We start from the raw sequence: 19,698 nt of genomic DNA, 5'->3' as shown, positions 1-19,698 counted from the left end.
TCCAAATAGTGTAGATGAATAAGTCCCCCTCCAGGAGGTCAAGTTTTATTCTCCTCTCCCGAGTATGGGCTGGACTCAGCAACACACTTGCCAAGAGCAGGGAACAGGGAGGAGAGAACTACCCAGAGACAACACCTTAACCAAGCAATGAAGGTTGACATCAACCAGCGAGAAGTCTTGGGCACATCACGCACCCTGATGGGATATGATGGGAAGGACACCTCCCCTCGGAGGGATTGTCCCCAAAAGGGACAAGCCTGTCTCATCATGGGATGACGTCGGCCAGTCCCAGGTCGGGGGACATTCTATGAGACACCTGCCAGTACTCTTCAAAAGTGACAGTGTCTTAAAAACCAAGGAAAGAATGAACTGTCAGTGGATTCAAGACTAAGGACACAGGGTGACGAAATGCACAGCGAGATCCCAGGTCAGGTCCGGGAACAGTGAAAGGGAGTTAGTGGGGAAACTGTGAAAGCGGAGTGCAGTCTGTAGCTTCGTTAGTGGTTACGCGAGTGTTAATTTTTTCACTTCGACAGCCGTGTGCTATGGTTATAGAAGATGTTGACGTAAGGAGAAGCTGGATAAAGGGCATACAGGAGCTCTCTGTGTGTCTATTACTACTCAACAATGAGCAGTTTACTAAAAACACACTAAAAGAGCCATGTAAGCAGGAACACTTTATAGTCTCATATTCTGGATGAGAAGATGCAGTCAGAGAGGTGCAGAGGTTTGTCTGAGGTTTCATAGCTCTCGAAAGGTACACCTCCCTGCAGCCCCTACCTGGCCCCTTGCCGGCCTTTCCAGTGTTTGGTGTGGGAGAGGGACGCTCCCTGTGGACTCTCCCCTGAGCGGGGCCCTGGGGTTGGGCAATCAGGTTGGAATCCACAGCTGCCTCCCAGGGTGGGCCATTGTCAGGTAGGGGCATGTCCTTGGGGATGACCTCAACTGGTCCTGGAGTTCCAGGCGGTCCCAATGAGGTCCCAGCCCTCCCTTGTTGATATTATGGATGCTTTCTCCAGCCCTGGGTCTCCACATCTCTGGGGAAGGGAACAGAGCAGCCAGGTAACAGGATGCCTGTCCTACAGGCTTCAGGTCTCGCAGAGCTGGGTTCATTCTCCTTTCTGGTAGCTAGGTGACCTTGGGCAAGTCCCTTCACCTCTCTCTGATCCTCAGTTTTCTGATTGGGGGAATAAATGAGTTCCCACCTGTCAGATGTGGGATATGCGCCAAGTCCTCAATACTTGGACTCCCCTTCTCTTGTTGTGGATCTCCAGGAGCCCCCAGCCTGTGAAGGTCTGTGACAGCAGATGCTGTGACGCTTGGTGCCTGTGTCCCCACAGAGAGGACATTCAAGGCATGTCAGAGGCAAGGGGCTCGTTCATCTAGCTGTTCTACTAGTTTATAAGCCTGGTCACAAAAATTTGAGTGAGGTGTCCTGTTCCCTCCCTCCCACCAGGCAGCAGTTCAGACCTCTCCTTCACGGCCTCTGCGGTCTCACCCTTGTCATGTATGTGTGACTGTCAGGTCTGTATCCTCCTGGAATTAAAAAGAAATAGATACAGGCTTGATTATACCAATATCGTTGTCGTAAGCAGAGAAGGGAGCATACCATGCACACCACTCGTCCTGCTCTGTTTCCCAACTGATATATCCTGGATACCTTTCATACCGGCACACAAACGGCCCGCTACATTCCTCCCTCCTGCCGTGTCTGGCAGCCCACAGTTCCGTCATCTAGGTGACCCTCGCTTTATGTAACCAGTCTCCCGGGGTGGACATTCTTGATTCCGATTTATTGCTATTGCTGACATCCTTGTCCGTATATTTTTATATCCTTGTATGGTTATTTCTGTAAGGTAGCTTTCCTAGAAGAGGAATTACTGGGTCAAAGGGCATGTGCATTGTAAAATTGAGAAGGTACTGCCAGATGGCCCTCCAGGGATGTGGTCTGATTTGCAGTCCCAGTCACAGCATGCAAGACAGCAAATTCCTTTATAGAAGAGGAAAAGGGCGTGAGGCATGGGAAGCCAGCCCTTAGCTACCATTTAGTGAACAAATATTTATTAACCAGGTCTGGGGTCCAGGTCCCGTGCCAAGTCCCAGGATCGTGTTGATGAATGGGCTTCGGTCTTTGTCCTTAAGGAGCACAGAGCCCAGCAGGGCAGCAGACCCATAATGGTCCCATCTCATTACGTTGTGATTGTGCTATTAATAACTGAAGGAAACAGTGAGGGTGTTGGACGTTTGCAGATCAGGGTTTGAATTCTGCCTTCTTCACGTAAGCGGCCGTGTGGCCTTGGACAAATTCCTTGACTTCCCAGAGTCTTGGATATTGGGTCCTGGGTCCAGTGTCCCCCTTTGTGGACTGCATCTGGGTTTCCCACTTGTACATGTTCTCAAGGGGTCACAGTCCTACCACTGCCTTAGTCCATTTCAGAAGAAGTCTGGTATCAGAGAGCCTTGGTTTCTTGCCCAAACATGGGTGAAAAATCCTCATCCAGCCTTCAGGACCAGAAAGGCCTTTCTGGTTGAAATACCTCCTACCTGCCTACATGTTTTTCTTTCATTCGTTCATTCATTCATTGATCATTCATTCAACAAATATTTATTTCATACCTTCTCTGAGCCAGGCACTGTGCTAGACCCTGAGGCTACTGGAGGCACCGAGACCTTGTCCCTGTCCTCCTAGAATGGAGCACTGGTACAGTGAGCAGTCACAGAGCATGTCACGGACACTTGGATTTCAGCTGAGCAGACTCAGCACTTACCGTGTTCACCTGCTGGGCTGACCAGGCTTGATCCAGGCCTTGAAGAGAGCACGCAGATTTCAGAAAGCAGCCTTCCGTCCCTGTCCTGCCACCCTCTGATCTACACTGAGTTCGAGCTTTGGAGCCCTTGTGCAGGCTTGGGGCAAGGAAGGCAGTTAGAAGACCTGGCTTGATCTAGGTCAGCACTGACCTTCAGAAATACCTCCCTATTTTGTGTCTGTTCATTACACCAGCTAGTGGGTTGCTGGGGCTTGAGAGCGGTTTGGGAGGGGTGAAAATGATTCTGAAACACGGGTCCTATATGATACTGGAGGATTCCAGGGGAAAGGTGTTTTGCATGGCGGTGGGATTCTTTCCCAGACATCATAGCTGCAGTTTGCAGGTGAGAAAGAGAAGGACGTGAGCCGGGAAGTTAGGACGGGCGGCTGCAGGAGTGCGGTGCCTGGGTCCAGCAGCAGGTGAAGACATCTGAAATTTGTTTCTTTGCCACAAAAACAAGCAAGCAAACATGATCCCTCCGTATAAACCGGTGAGGCATGTCTTTAGACCAAGGTTGCTGAGTGAACAAAGCGTGGTTGAAAGGATGTATACGTTATGTTGTTATTTTCTTAGAGAAAAAAAGGATTTGTACATCTGTGCTTAATGCCCGTGGAAGGAGGCAAGACGATGATGCCGATACCTCTGGGCAAGGGGCTGCAGATCGGGAGCGAGAAAGAGACTCAACACACTCTTCCTTTTTATGCAGCTTGATTGCTTTTCTTCTCATGTGCCTGTATTACCTCTTCTGAAAAGAAAAGAAAAAGAAAAAAGAAAACCCTTTAATACTGGGTGCCTGTGTGGCTCAGTCATTAAATATCTGCCTTCAGTTCTGGTCATGATCCCAGGGTCCTGGGATCGAGCCCCGCATTTGGCTCCTTGCTCGGTGGGGAGTCTGCTTCTCCCTCTGCCTCTGTCTGCTTGTGTTCCCTCTCTTGCTGTGTCTCTGTCTGTAAATAATATATATAATATAATATATAAATAAATAAAATCTTAAAAAAAAACAAACCTTTAAATACTGCCCCATACAGCTTTCTTAGTGTTTGAAGAATTGAGGAGTTATTCGAGGATCCTATAGGTTGGTCTGGTTTTAGAGGTGTGATGGGACTCGGGATATTCCTGTCTTGCTCTTTGCTTGGAATCCTAGATTTTGGCATTTCTTAGGGTAGAATTCACAGGTTCTAGGCCTTTCCCCCCACCTGCCTTCTGGTGTGTTCCAGGATCTGGTCTTTTCCTCTCAGAGCCACCATTTCTACACACTTCACAAGGGCCTGTCCCCCCAACCCCCTGTCAGGCGGGAGGGTGAGATGACAGGGTGGCTGTTCAGGCTCCCATGGCAGGGCATGAAGTAGGAGCCCAGCGAACATTTGTTCTCTTCTTTCTTCACTCAGAATTCATCTTTGTTCATTTAAGGTAGGTAGGTGGATGGATGGATGGATGGATGATGGATGGACGGATGGATGGTTGGACGATGACTGTTTCGCATTTATCACAGTGCTCAGCCAGTCCAGGAGCAGGCTCTCAAGAAGGTAGCAGAATCAGCAAGTGGGACCAGAAACTTTTTTTCCTTTGCTGGAAACTAGGGGACACCCCATTTGTCGATCACCTTCTGCTCACCCTCCAAGGTCTCCCTGATGAAAGTCCTAGTAATGAGGGAATGCTCAAGCTTTTATTACCTGCCAGGCACTATTTCAAGCCCAGTCTCTATGTGGTGGAAATTCTCAGAGCAGCTCCATAAGGCATGTTGCCATTTAACAGATGAGGGAAGGGAGGCAGGGAGAGGTAAGTAACTTGGAAACCCACAGCAGATGAGCCGTGGGCCATACTCTGTAGGCTCTTGCCCACTGCACACCTGTGATAAGCCCAGAGGAGACATGCTCAACCCTCACTCTGTACTCTTGGGGATGACCCTCCACTGTGTGCCCAGCTCTGGGCCAGGCATTGGAGCCGTGGTGTTACTGCCTTCAGGGATATCATTTTAGTGAGAGAACCAGCCACAAATAGCCAATAAAATGTGGAAAGTGTGAGAATAGATACTGGGAACACAGAGAAAAGAGTGACCAGCTCCACCTCTAGCAGTGAGGGGAACTTCCCACCAGAAGAGACATTTGAGCTTGGTCTTGGCCCAGGAGGACAGGGAGGAGTTCACCTCTCAAAGAGGAGGTTGAGGAGGAGGGGGAAGGGGAAGAGGAGGGACAATGGGGAGGGGCAGAAACCACAGGAACAAAGGAACAGCAATAAGACCCGTATTTATAGAATGTCACCTGCTCAGTGTGGCTAGGTGGTTAGATGTTAGGAGAGTATAAGGAGATGGGGCTGGAGTTGAGGGGAGATCCTGGGGCACTGGTTATGTCTTGCCTCCAGGAGTGGCTCCAGGGGTCACAGATTTCAACCTCATCGGGGACCCAGTGAACGAGATAAATATGAGTGATGTGGGTCAGCTCGAGCTGTGTTCCACTCTCTGCATTTCAGACCCATATAAAGAATTCCTTCCATAAGGAATTGTCCCTTCTCTTGACGCACAAGTGTTCAGTTATCCTCATTTTTTTGACCTCTGATGAGGACATGGGCGCAGTGTTCGTGGTACCGCTGGGAGCAGCCATGAATGGGGACAAACAGTTGGCCTCAGCCTGCGCATCAGGGAGGCGAGAGGGACTGCTGAAGTGGCCAGCTCAGACCCCCCTGTGGGAGCAAGGGCTTGAGTGTGGTGGAGCAGCCAGAAATCTGGGCTTCTACGTGAAATCAAATTGTTCAGTGCCAACTCCAGATTTGAAAAGCCATACCACTTTTGCTGAACAGAACACATTCGTGGGCAAGCAGTTTGCAAGCTCTGTTGTTGACTGAACTCTGTTAATACACGCTTGTCGAAGGAAGCCAGGCTGGCCCCCCTGAGGACCTGCCTACCTGGGGGGGGGGTCAGTCCCCACAGGAGGGTCAGCTCGGTACCAAAAGCAGTCTGTCTTCCTGGGAACAAGGGCTGCCTCGACTAAGAAGGGGCTTTGGAGGGTCAGTGGGGCCTCTCTCTTGCTCCCTCTAAGCAACTTTCCTCAGAGGGCCGGGGTTGGGGCGGCGGGGGTGGGGGGGTGTGGAGGAGAGGGAGAGGTGGGGGAGGGAAGGGCCAGCCCCCCCTCAGCCAGTGCTCTCCACCCTTAACAGTGTGTCTCTGTGTTGTTCCTTCCAGTCTCTATCTGCTGCTGCCTCTTCATCCTCTTCCTCTTCCTCTCGGAGCTCACCGGATTCATAACAACGGAAGTGTAAGTTCCATTCCCCCCCAGGGGCCATTCTAGAGCTTCCTGGGACCCCAGATCAGAGGAGGGAGGTACTTTAAAAAGGAGAGAGGCCTCTGAACCTTCCAACTCTCTCATTTCCAAGCCCACATCCATCACTCCTCTATTTCTTAAAAGGGTTTTGAAGTTAGAGCAAAAGCACACACTGTTTTGTTGAAGCTGAAGAGAACATTTGGGTTCCGTTCTGTGGGGGGGCCTCCTGGGTCCTCAGATGAACAGAAATCATGGACCCATCTCTGCCGTTCCTTTGTTTAGCCAGTGGGCTTTTTTCCCTCTGATTCATCACAGGGTCATTTGATGTGAAAGCTGGAGGAGTTCAGAGAAAGGGGTGCCGCTTCCTAGCCAAGGGGGGCGGAGCTGCTGACATCAGAGCCCGGCCCCCTCAGCTAAGCCCCCTTCCCTGCTCCGAGGCCCACCCTCAGTGAGGAATCAGCGTGGGCTTCCTGGCAGCGCCTGACGCATTGTGAATCGATCCCTGATTTCTAGAATCATCTGTTGCCCAGATAACCTAGTAAATGCTCTGGGGTATGTGTAACACAGAATGCCATTGGGATTATTCAGTCACGGCCTCATCGGCTGCCCTGAGGTGGAATTAGACCCCAGAGCTTCCTGCCTTAGCCACTGGCTCAAGGCTTCCAAGCCTCTTCATTCCTGTGTTTACAACCCAGAAAGTCATCACGGGGCAGGGCCCTGGCCACCCACTCCCCTGTCCAATGCTGGAATTTTCTTTCTCGCTCATGGAATTTCTTGGTTTCCTTTGCCTCCCTCTCAGCCACAGGACAATAAGAAACTAAAAACATCGTTGCCTAGCCCAAGACAGGCCTTGTAGCTGAGGGAGTGTTCCCACCTTTAATCCTCAAACAGGCCTGGGATATACTTATCGTCTGTTTACAGATGAGGAGAGCCGAGGTTCAGAGATGTGGAGGGCCTTGCCCATGGTCTTACACTGAGGAGGGGGCTCCTCAGATCCACCAGTCTCCCGGGCCCACAGGCATGTCGGTCCTATCCATTCCCCACTATCACCTGCCAGCCAAATCTTGTCATTCCTGCCCTCCACTTGTGTGGGACAGTTTGCCTTCTCTGTCCCTCTGATCCCCTTCTTAACCCTAATGGCACCAAAGCCCAGGGGGTCTCATGGAGTGGTGGAAAGAGGCGTCATTAGGCCCAGGGCCAGGAGTCTGCTTGATTACCACTTTCCTGTGTGGCCCTGGGCAGGTTGCCAAACCTCTCTGGCTCTCAGTATTGCTGGCCAAACAAGGGAGGGTACACCAGAGTCAAAGCCTCCAGGTCTGGGGAGGCTTGTCTGCTTCCCAAGACATGACCACCCAACCATGCAAGGGTCAGAGAAGGTTCTTTGTCCCACTCCTAATGGGGTGGGGTACACATTTGGACCCCTGAATTTTCAGGGGTCACCCCATCATGAGTCGGAGTTGGAAACAGGGACAGCAGCAGGATATTAAGACCTATTCTGTGCCATACACCTGTTGGTCTTTGCAGGCTGCAACCCATTCCCTGGGCAGGGGTGGGCGTGGGGGTGGTGGTGGCTGCTGCACAACCCCTTAATGTTCTGAGCAAGATGAGTGGGGTACATATAGGGTGCATGTGTGATAGCAAGGAGGGAGCCCCAACTGTATATCCCAGACAGGGCCGCTAGGGAAGTGCAAAGGCCCTGGGGCAGGCATTACCTGGTGTACATGCAGTGTGGATAAAGAGCTGGTGTAGCTTTGGAGCAAAATGAACAAGTGGAGAAGGTAGAATATGGAGGAGGTAGGACTAGAGTGGACAAGGTGTTGCCCACTGTTGTGTATTAATAGGACTCATTCTTGGTCCTAAGCACCCAGAAATCAGAAACCAGGTCTGCCTCCTTCATTGCTGGGTGATTCCATGCTCAGAGGAGCGGAAAATGCCAACAGTGGGCACAAACCAGGAATAAGCGAACAGGACTAGAATATATTAATTAGTGAAAAAAGGCTTTGAAGATAAAGCAGGGCAAGGCACAGAGAAGGTATGTGATATTTGGTGAGGTTTAAATAAGATTATTTACCAGAAAGGTACTTAGTGGAGCACCTGATATACTTTAATACCCATGAATCCTAGCTCTTCATGCATTCATTCATTTTCTATTTATTTCCCATCTAATGCAAAAAAGGTGGTAAGGCCACTCAGCACCTGCCATGTAATGAACATTCCATGAATATTAATTTTCTTGTCCCCTGCCCTAAACTGAGAGCAGTTTCCCTCACCTCCTGCTGACCATTGTGAGCTGCAGCTTATTCAGTTGGCCCTCAGGTCAGCTCAGGATGACGTAGGCTGCTGAGCCAGCAGGCCCCGGACAGGTAAGTTGTGACGTTGGAGCTTGTGACCGGAGCAGGTGGGGCGCCACTGGCTGTGTTAAGGGGCAAGCCTGGACAGCTTGTTCTGTTGAACCAGGACAGGGCTCACTCCTTTCCCAAGAGCACACTGTGTTCCCACTGCTCTGCCTGCTGCCCTGCTCCAGGATTTCCCCTTCCTGACCCCCCGGGGGCATCCTGGACACTCTGGTCCCAGCACCTCCCTGGAGAGGAAGAAAGATGAGGGGTGAGTGGTGGAGTAATCAGCCTGGAGGGCTGCTCATTGCATGTTTACCTTTTGTTGTCTGCTAGGCTCTTCATCTGCGTTGTGAGTGGCCGGAGGGAGAGAGGGAGGCAGGCCAGAATGAGAGTCCTGATCCCAGGCAAAGGCCCAACTCTGATGCTGCAGGGACCCCAGTGCCCCTTCTCCCCCCGTTGCCGCGTGACCATGGTGCAGAAGTGCCCAAAAGGAGTCTGTAGGAGTGAGGACTGAGGACTCCACGAAAAGTCCAGAGGGAGGATTGTTCTGGTCTTCCTGGTGTCAGAAGATTCTCTGACCCCTGGGAAGGCCTGCCAGTTTGGGAAGAAATGAAGGTCACAGTTCTTTAATGGATGGCTGGCCCTCCCTGGCAGTTTTGTGACCACAGTGTGTCAGCTCCCCCTGCCACCATGAGATCATATTCTGAGGAAATGAGGTCACTGCTGGTAGGATCAACATTGCTCCAACCCCGACCTGTGGTTATCAGTGACATAGGACACTATTCTAGCCAAGCCCGGTAGGGAAGGAGGCCTCTTTGTTTGTGTGGTTGGGCCCTAACTTGGGTTTAGACAGGCCATTAATTACCCTTGGGAAAGTGGCCCCATAGGGTGCTCTGCAGCTTCAGGTTTCCAGGGGGAGCAACGTCCCCCACCCCGCCCAGACAACATGGCTGCAAAATATTCTAGGCTTTGACTGCCCAGGCTTGGCTTTGACTGCCCAGGCTTGGCTGCTCTTAATTATTAACCCCATGAGGAATTATAATAAGATGTGGCAGCTGGAATGCTCCGCTGACAATTTATAGTATAATACAGTGTGTTGTACTTTCTAATTATGACATGCCCACCAACCACCTGGGTTAGCACTTCACAGCGATCATCTCATCTAATCAACACAGAATCACTTGAGGGATGTTCTCCTGTTAGCCTTAGCCCCACTGTACAGCTGGGGAAACTGAGGGCCCAGGCGGCTCAGGCCACAGTGGGGTTGGTGCAGCCAGAGTCAAACCCAGCCTTGGCACCCCTGCGCTGTCATACCACCCTTCCCTCCCCAGAGCATTTTGCGTCCCCTCACCCCCACCGGGTACATGGGGGCTGCTGCCTTTTGGTCAGAGTGTTTGACTGGAAGACTTGAATACACCCTTCCAGGGTGAGATGGCCGAGCAGGCAGCTAGGACTCCAGGAAGCCATTGTCCACCTAGTGGGAACTTGGAGTGACCCTGAACTGTTTCCTTATGTGCTCCGTTGCAGGCCCCGAGTGGGGAGGCCAGGAACTTAACCAGGAGGAGAACCTAGCCATCTCCCACAGAGCCTGGGTTACCCACTCTGAGGCCTGCATTGGGCCCTAGAGCCAGGTAGAGAGACCCAGGGCTGGCGTGTAAGGGAGCACTGGTGGGCCTGAAGGCTTCCGAGCATGGAGTGACTGGGCCAGGTTCATGCTATAGCACGGTCACCTCTTGTGAAGGTGAACTGGGGGCAGGGTGACCCTGATGGCCAAGGCCCCGGGGAGAGAACTGGGCAGTGGCAGTGGAGAAGGGGGCGGGGGCCGGACTTGGTGACTGAGAAGGGAATTTTTTGGCCCCCCACCTGGTAGGGCATAGGTAGGAATACTTATTTATACCTGGAATGGTCAGGATTTAAAAGAAGGTCCTGGAGAGCTTGCTTACATAACGTACATCCCTCCCCCTCCAGCCCAGGCCCTTCTGTGGGCCTCACTGCTGTGTAAGTTTCCATTAAATCAAATTATGAAGCACAGAGGTCAGCGACTTTGGGCAGGAATCTGAACTATTCAAGTGCTCTTCTAAAAGCAAATAAAATTGTTTTCCATAGATGTCATCAGACTCTCGCCTCAGCCTAGAATTTCAGGGCCCTTGGTTACATTCCACTGTGCTCCCCCACCCGTACACCTCCCTAGTCCCTCTCTTTCTCTCCCTACATGGCCGCCGCTCACTGACCCCCACGCAAGCCAGCCAGCTCCCTGATGCTGTGCGGTGTCCCCCAACCGGGATGCGTGCCCCTTTCCTCCGCCCGCACACATTACTTACCTCTCCCATTCATTCTGCAGACGTAGCGATCTCGTGCTCTCTGCCCCTTGTCCAGGTTGGCTGGAAAGTCATATGTGGCAGAGCCCACCAGGGTGTGGCAGACGGAGGTGACTGAGGGAGGCTTGTGGGAGGGAATGGTCCCATCACACCTCCATGCCCTGTGGGTGCTTGGGCCATGGGTGGAGATGGGGTGGGCTTCTGAAGGTTATCAGAAAGATGATGACACCTGCATCACAGGTCTGCAGGGGACACTTGTCTCGGTTTTTCATTGATTCCATGCCCCATCCAGTTTAATAAAATGGAAAGACCCTAGCTGTGGTCTCCCGTGGGTTTTGTCTATCTTCCTCTAAGCCCAGTTTCATCCTTGTGAGAAGAGAATGGTAACCCCACTCAACATTGTCTTGCTGTGGCCATTAACTGAGATACCACATGTGAAAGCCCCGGCATAGTGCTTGGCCCCAGCGGGCTGCTCAAAACTGAAGTACCTTTGATTAGTTATAAGCAAAGCCACTTCTTATACGGGCCGTAGAATATACCGGGGCTGTGAAGCACCTTCTGTCCATTAACACACTAATCCTTGTGATGAGCAAAGCAGCTTCGGAAGAGCACAAACTTTGTTTTCCTGGGTTGCTGCTTAGGTCTTTTACAGTACGATAACCTTACTCACACCCAGAGTCTGGACGCTGAGATAAGGGCTTTTGAGTTGAGGATGCCCGCCATGAGTTCCCGCTTTTATTTTCCCGGGCACCTTTTCTAAGAACTGCTTAGTGTTAAGGTGGGAGGAGAGTTGGTGACCTCAAACTCTGCCCCAGTCATCTTATAAGTAGTAAGTGCTCGCTACCCCACTCTCTGTCTCCTGCTTACGCCTGTCCGCCCCCTGGCCCACGGCATTCACACCCCCACTCCTGGTTGCTGTAGGTCAGAAATCTTGGGACTCTTTCTTCCTTTGTGTGGGTGGACTGAAACTGTTTCTTCAATCAAAATGACCCTGTGGGTTTCACTTCCCCAAAGTGGGAGCTCTGGTGCCAAGGGAGCTACCTAGCAGCACCATGTGGGTGGCTTGTGTCCCCTGGTTCAGCAGGTCATAACCGGCGTGTTCTCGATGTAATATGCCAGCCGTGGGCCCCTCTGCACAGTCCTTACCACAGTGCTGCGAGGTGGATGCCGGTTATTACCAACTCGGTAAACATTGGTATTTGTGAGAACAATAAAAGTAGGGGACGCTTTCTTATCGAGCACTCACAGTTGAGTAAGATTTTGCCTGTCCGTGATTGTCCCCGTTTTACATCTGGGAAAACTGAGGCTGGTAGAGGCAAAGGCCCTTGCCTAAGGTCAGTCAGCTAGTAGGTGGCAGAGCCAGGATTTGAACCCTGGGAGTCTGGACTCACCATGATGCTTTATGCTCTTTACCAAGAAAGTCCCGTGCAAGGCCCTCAGAGAAGTGAGTACCATACACACCCCCGTCCTGGGGCGGCCTGTAGCTTTAATGCTCACAGCCCTGGGAAGTAGCCCGAAACCTGACCCCTTGTTTCTTCTTTTGCCCTTCTTTCTTCCTCTTTTCCCTCCCTTCCCTCCTGGTTTTCTTTCCTTCTTTTGAGAGGTGTAGGTAACTTAGGAACAGCAAAGCATACAGATCTTAAAGGTGAGATCTTGATGACTGTTTGCCTGGGCTCACACTAGTGTCATCAACGTCCCATCAAGACAACACCTATCCACCAGCTGGAAGCTTCCCTTGTGCCTGCTGTGCCCGAGTTTTCGCGTCCGGGAGACCACCAAGGAGCCAAGCACCGATGCAATCACACGAGGGTTTATTTGACAAGCTTAAGCTTGGGCCCAAGTATACCTGACCCAGCGGAGTAGGGACTTGGACCCCGAGCCAGATTACAGTCAGAGTTTTTAAAGGCAGAGTAGGGGTGAACTTGGCAGTGGGTGAGGACAAAGGGGGTTATGAATGATGGAAGTCTCTAAGGAATTTTGGAAGCGAGGTCTCCAGGGCCTTGAGGGGCTAGCTGTTGTCTGGGGAAAAGGTTATTCATTACCAATAACAAAAATCTTGTGAGACCCTTTAGATGTATATCAGTGGGCCATATGCTTGGGAATGATCGCTGACACTATCTTGGAGGTTTAGAGAGAAAGTTTCACATTTCTCCTATCAAGTGTCCTTGTTAGTGAGATTTAGGTTAGGAGAAATTTAACTTTATTTAGGGCTTGAGGAACTGAGTTATTTGCCTCTGGAAATTGTGCTATTGTTAAGATAGCTGCTTTGTTGTAAATATCTAGGAAAATGGTAAACTGAGGGAGACTCCTGTCTTACAGGATTGTGATCTCTGCAAGTTAACTATTTGCTTTCCCCCCAGGGAAGCCTGGGGTGGCTGAGGAATGTCACACATACTACCGAGGGGAGGGGAGCGGGTGGAGAGGGGGTGCAAGGTGCCAGCCTCCGCTTTGCCAAGATAGCTGTACTTAGGTCAGGGCTAGACTCGAGGTCTAGCTGTACCCACAGCCTTGTTCTTCTTGGCCTCCACAGTGCCCCCTCCCAGTCAGCATCTCCACCAGCACCACCACACAATGGTGACTTTTATTACCGGAGATTAATTTTGCCTGTCTTCAGACTTCATAGAAAGCTTTCCCAGTTTTACAGTTAAGGAAACAAGGCTCAGAGGGGTGAAGCATCTTGTCCCAGGTTCCCCAGCTTCTTAGCGGCGGAGCCAGGAGGTGAGCCCAGATCTGTCTGCCTCCTGGCTCTGTCTTCTCATCACCCTTGCTAGCAACAGGAGAAATCAGGCCCATGGGTTCCCGAGACAGCAGTAAATCGACAGAAGTTGATACCCCTCCAGGTGACCTGACTTCTGGCTGTCCATTCACCTTTTTTTAAAATCAGTTCAGCCCGAGGGGTGTCTGGGTGGTTCCATTGGTAAGCACCTGGCTGTTGATTTTGGCTCAAGTCATGATCTCTGGGTCGTGGGATCGAGCCCCGTGTCAGGCTCCACGCTCAGTGGAGTCTGCTTGAGATTCTGTCTCTCTCTGCCCCTGTCCCTCCCCCCACTTAAATAAATAGATAGATAGATAGATAGATAGATTAAAAATTAATATTAATCCATTCAGTCCCAGCCCCAGCCATTAAAGTTAGCTAGGCTTGGCAGGCATCAGCAGGTGACAGGCTCTGGGCAAGCTTGTAGTGCTGCCTGGGGGTAGCAGGAAACCAACAACCCTGGAACATCTGCCTCTCATTCAGAAGGTGGCAGTCTGGGCGTTGCTGGGTAGGCAGAACAGATGATGGAAGTGCATTTATGTTGCAGCCCAGGGCCTTTGAGGAAGGCACCTGGGAGCAGCAGGTTCCAGTCTTGCATAGCCAGACCGGCCTCCGCGCTGCAGGCCAGCAGGCAGGCTCTCCGTCTCTCCCCAAGCACCTCAGCCCCTTTATTCTAGATGGCACTAGGAAGCCTGGGCTCTGTGAGCTGGGAAAGGCCCCCTGGGGCCTCGAGGGTGAGCTCACCTTGGTGCCACACCTGGGATTCACCTCTCGGCACTGAGGTCACCTCCAGAGGATTGCCAGGGGTGACATCATCCCACAATCCCTCAGTGCTGTGCTGAGGTCCCGCCTCGCAGGTGGGAAAGGTGAGTGGCTTCAAGGAAGACTTTTGCTTGTTTGGGAAGGGAAGCCAGGGTCTCCTGTCTTTGGTGAGGGTCTGTTAATCACCCAGCAGTCTCATCACTCAGTAGCCCTTTGGAGTTGCAGATCAAGGCTGTGGTAGAAATAGGGCCCTGAAGGCTGAGGAGGAGAATTGGGCTGTGGAGATAGCCATCCCCCCCCTGCCATACCTCCTGTGCTCCTGCTCGTTTCTCTCCCACTAGCTCATTTGTACTTTTTGTTCCCTGATAGGGGCCAACTCTATCAGCCTGCCGAGCAAGAGGGCCAGCCCCCCCTACCCCCAAGCCTTTTTCTCCCTTGACCTTAGCAGTTGAGAGCCAGAGCAGGGGACATAGCATAGGCCCCTGGAAAGCCTGGGGCTCAGGCAGAAAGCAGACCCGGGTTGGGATTTTAGCTCGGCCATTTCCTGCTGTGTGACCTTGGAGATGGGACTCACCCTCTCTGAGCTTGTTTCCTGGTTCTAAAATGCGGATCAGGACATTTCACAGGAACAGGTGGGATAACATGAATACACATAGGCCCAGCTGGGACTTTCCTGGTTTAATGGGCTGGAGCCCCAGCGATCTGTCACTCTTTTGTCTTCAGTAACATCCTTGTGACTCCCACAAGGAAACAAGCACAGGATGACTCTTTGAGCCTACTGTTTCTTTTTTTTTAAGATATTTATTTATTTATTATTAAAAAAAATTTTTTTTTAAGGTTTTATTTATTTATTTGACAGATCACAAGTAGGCAGAGAGGCAGGCAGAGAGAGAGGAGGAAGCAAGCTCCCTGCTGAGCAGAGAACCTGATGCCGGAGCTCGATCCCAGGATCATGACCTGAGCTGAAGGCAGCGGCTTTAACCCACCCAGGCGCCCCAAGATTTTTATTTATTTATTTGAAGAGAGGCAGTGAGAGAGGGACTATAAGCAGGGGGAGTGGGAGAGGGAGAAGTAGGCTTTCTGCTGAGCAGGAGCCCAGTGCGGGGCCTCAATCCCAGGGCTCTGGGATCAAGACCTGTGCCAAAAGCAGATGCTTAACGACTGAGCCCTGTAGGCACCCTGAGCCTACTCTTTCTTAACTGAGCATCAGCTACATCATTTAGGGGCTAGCAGCATAAAGACAGGGTCTGAGTAAAAACAAAACACCCTTGCCATAGTCAACTCATTCTTTCCCAGAGATGCAGCTATTTACAAGGCTTTCTGGGAGTTGAATTGCTTAGAGCTGCAAGCGTTTATATTCTACTACCTGTGGACGGGCACCTGGTTCATGTTCACGATAGCCACAGTCCCACTTCCCGCTGCCCCTGCAGCTGTTCACGAGGTCAAGCCTTCAGTTTCAGTTCCCTCTCCCCACGCGGAGGGGTCTGGCAATCAGAAGTGGGCTTCGGACAGAGCCATCCAGCGTCCACTCAGCGGCTCCTCGGGGGTGTCTCCAAGACACTTCAAGTTTAGCACAGCCACGTGGAACTCGGTACCTTTCAAGCCCGCTGCTCTTCCAGGGGCTCCCGGGCGACAGATGGTTCCAGAAAGAACGCGGCCGTCTGCCTGTCTGCCTGTGTCTCTGTTGAGCCATCTTCAAGCCACTCCCAAGCCCCACGCGGCAGCGAGTCCTGTCTGCTCCAGCATGCTGCATTTTCCATCCCTCCCTCCTGCCTAACCCCCACCCCCGACCCAGTCCAGGCTGCCATCTCTCCCCTTCTCTCCTGCACCGTGGCATCAGCCTCCCGTGTGGTCTGCCCAGTGGCCCCTCTGGTCAGTCTTCCTTGCAGCAGCCAGAGAGACGGGCCACAGTCCCCAGAGGTCAGTGGCCCTGTTCGTCCCTCCCGTGGCTCCCCACAGCTTTCAGAAGAGCAATAATCCTTAGGAAGTTGGTGGAAGGTATTTATTTAGGATCCCAGCGGGGTCTGTAAGCTGAGGAAGGCAGAGATCGCATCGGACTGGTTACCCACTGTCTCTAATGCCTGACAGCTGGTAGGTACCCCAAAAGTACTTGTTGAATAAATTCGTGTTGCTGACAGATCCCAGTGTGGTTCCCTTGTCCTGGGTAGCCACGTGACATGGCTGTCCCTGTAGCCCCGTGCCCCTAAACTGGGCCTCTCATCACAAAGACACCATGTCCCTATCTCTGAGACGTGTGAATGTGTCAACTTACGTGGCCAAAGGAATTTTATACATGGCATTCTGTTGAGCATCTTGGGCTAGGGAGGCAACCCTGGGCTTTCTGGTGGGCCAGGTGAAATGACAGAGTTGCTGTAGGAGGGAGTTAGGAGGTCAGACAGGAGTGAAGATGCCGTGTGGTTCTGCTACACCGCTCTGCTGTGGAGAAGGGCTGGGAGCCTTGGCAGCCTCTAGAAGCTGAGAAAGGCAAGGTGAAGGATTCTGGAACCTCCAGAAAGAGCGCAGCACCATACCCATGTTATACTTCTGACCTATAGGAGGGCAAGAGAATAAGTGTGTGTTGTTTTAAAGTGTGTGTTGTTTTAAAGCCACCAATGTGAAAATTTGGTACAGCAGCCACAGAACATTAGTTAGTCATGTCTCAGACCCCATGCTCACCCTAGGGCTTTATGAGCACTGGACGCTGAGCGTGACCACCCAGGGAATTCCCCTTCCCCAGCTGAGTGGGTGGGGGCTCAAGAGAGTAGGGAATAAGGTATGTGCCCGGTGGTGCTGGGCCCTGATGCCTAGTAAGACTTCCATTTCTCAAGTGTTCAGACACCCCATTAATTGCGAGTGGTGGTGTCCCATTGAACAGATGGGTTCACGGAGGTCATGTTACCTGCCGAGTTCCTATAGAAAGTGGCAGAGCCAGGATTAGAACTTGACTGTGTCTGACTCTGAAAGCTGTGCCTTTACCATTCCCCCATCTCCCCCCTTTAAGTGGTAAGGCCAGCATCTGGAGAAAACCCTCCAGATGGGAGCCCTGATCCCCTGTGCCTGATCAGGCACACGCTTCCCCGAGATGGGAGTTCTAGTTAATTGCACAGTGGTCACCAAGGGAAGTGGCCCCTGGCTTGCCCCTGCAACTGGGACGGTGCCCCACCTCAACAAAGGCTTCTGTACTTGTCTCCTTTATTTAGCGTGAATGAGCTCTACGTTGATGACCCGGACAAGGACAGTGGGGGCAAAATTGACGTCAGCCTGAACATCAGCCTACCCAATTTGCACTGCGAATGTGAGTATTCCCGACAGCCCTCTGCTCCTGCAAGACCCCTCCGTCAGGCAGAGCCGGGTATGCAGAAATGACAAGATGACCAGAACGGGTCAGCAAACAGGGCGAGCTACAAATAGCAGGTAGCATAAGATTCTCCTCACTCTTTTCTAGAGAGGAGAATAATCAACTCTGCGAGCATTTGGAGGTTTTTCTGGAATACGAAGTCCATGAAATTACTAATGGGGATTACCCTCTGGAGAGTAGCCCTGTTGATGTGCTGGTGGGGGCTGTCTCTTGCCTCAGGGTCCCAAGAGTCAGAACCTGAGATTTTCTCGGAGGAACGGAGGAATGGGAAGGGTGTGGGGGATGTGAGAGGACAAGTAGAGATGTGTGTTCTCGGGAGGGCTAATCACAACCTGATTTCATGGGGAGCCGTGGCATATGCCACAGTTTGTCCTACCCAGTAGCGGTTGGGGGGGAGGCGGGCTGTTATTACCCGTATCCCTGGCTAGAGTCTGCAGGGTGATGTGTGGGGGAGGTGGGGGGGTGTCACATAACCTCTTGAGCATCTTGGGGCAAGGAGACCTACTACCAACCAAGATCAGTCACCTGGAGAAGGATGCATGTCTGAGCTGTTAGCAGCTGTTGGGAAGCTTGGTTTTTCACTTCATGCTCTGTTTGATTTGTTTTAACCGAGACCATGAATTACTAGGTACAGAACAAAACTCATTGGAGATCGGTTTGGAGTCAGAATCTGGTTCTTTTGCACTAAGACTGTGTGACCCTGATGCCTTGTGACTTCTCTGAGCCTGTTTCCTCTTCTGTAAAAATGGGTGTAGTGCTGTCTCTTGCCTGGGGTTTCTGGGCGCGTCTGATGAGCTGGTTTCTAAACTTACCAAGTGGACTGGGGTTCTACTGCCCCTTTGCCCCAGCCTGGCCCGTAACCCGATGCGGGCCCTTCTCTTCCCGCCCACTCCCTTCCTCCTGAAGGACAGAACATCGGGTGTGTCTGCGGGCAGAGATAGGGAGAGATTCAGTTCTGTTATTGCTTTTGGTGAGAATTACGTCATAGTTTTGAAGCCACGGTGGGCCCCGAGCCAGGGAACCTGTTGAAATTGGTCAGTTTTATTTTTATTTTTTTCTCTTTCTCTTAGAAAAATAATTCATCTGGCAGCTTCTCATTCAGGAGTTGGTCCGGTCTCTGGAACAAGGAAATTCTTAGTCAGGCCAAAGGACTGGGATGAGCAGGGCAGGGGAGGGAAGGGATGTGGTTCCAGGCTCCAGCCCAGTGACAGGCCATGGCCCAGGAGGGGCCAGGCAACCTCAAGCTTCAGGCTGCGTCCGCCCACCACGCCCACCGCTCTTCAGGGCCATAAGCTGAACCCAGGAGGCTCCTGCTCGAGCCCCGTACCCTGGCTTCTCTTTAAAAGTAGAACTTAACATTTTCATTAGAGAAAAAAAATGCACGCTCATCATTGTACCTTTGGAAAATCTGGAGCAGCAGAGAGAAGAAATCCGTAATTCCTCCCCGAACGGCGCGTCACTTGACATTTGACGCCATTCCATCCCGACCTTCCTTTCTGTGCGTTTCTAAACACGGCTGAGATCACGCTGCCTGTGCAATTTCATATCCTGCTTGAAGAAGTAATATTTTATTATGAACTACTACAGGAATATATTTTCGACATTAAAAAAATCATGTTCAAAATACAAAAATGTATAAAGAAAAAAGTAAAAGAAATACGTATTCCCTGGGGTGCCATGTTCCCCAGAGGAAGCTTCTGCTAATAGTTGACACTCCTTTCCCACCCCTCTGTGTGTGTGTGTGTGTGTCTGTCTGTCTGCAAACCTGTATCATGTTTAGGTGGGGATGTTTTTTGGTTTTTGGTTTTTTTTTTTGGTTCTTTTTTCTTTTACTTAACTGGGGCTCAACTACACAGGACCTTTCTGGGGTTTCTTGTTTTTTTTCTGCTAATATCTTGGAGCTGTTCTTCTATTACTCATAATATTAGTAAGATGATAACCACAGCTGCCATTTATTTTGCTCCTACTCCAATCCAGGCTCTGTCCTGAATTCTTTGGCTCTGCTAGTGCATCAATATGAGAGGTGCTTTAGCCGAGTGGCCTAAGGGTGTGGCCTCTGGATTGAAACTCTGTTTCTTAGCTGTGGGATCTCAGGCAAATTACTT

The 19,698-nt window shown here is 51.4% G+C and overlaps 1 protein-coding gene across 1 annotated transcript in view; it reads left to right on the top strand.

The window, feature by feature from the left end:
- Nucleotides 1–19,698, top strand: part of ERGIC1 (endoplasmic reticulum-golgi intermediate compartment 1) — a 111,894-nt gene that overhangs the window by 57,506 nt on the left and 34,690 nt on the right. Inside the window, exons 4-5 of the mRNA XM_044228483.1 lie at nucleotides 5,986–6,058; nucleotides 17,436–17,530. Coding sequence (XP_044084418.1) covers nucleotides 5,986–6,058; nucleotides 17,436–17,530 — 168 coding nt within the window. The remainder of the gene's footprint in view (nucleotides 1–5,985; nucleotides 6,059–17,435; nucleotides 17,531–19,698) is intronic.

Source organism: Neovison vison, chromosome 1 (genome assembly GCF_020171115.1).
Source record: "Neovison vison isolate M4711 chromosome 1, ASM_NN_V1, whole genome shotgun sequence".
In the NCBI taxonomy this organism is placed as follows: domain Eukaryota; kingdom Metazoa; phylum Chordata; class Mammalia; order Carnivora; family Mustelidae; genus Neogale; species Neogale vison.
The sequence above is the reverse complement of the archived record's forward strand: the minus strand, read 5'-3'. Positions and strand labels throughout refer to the sequence as shown.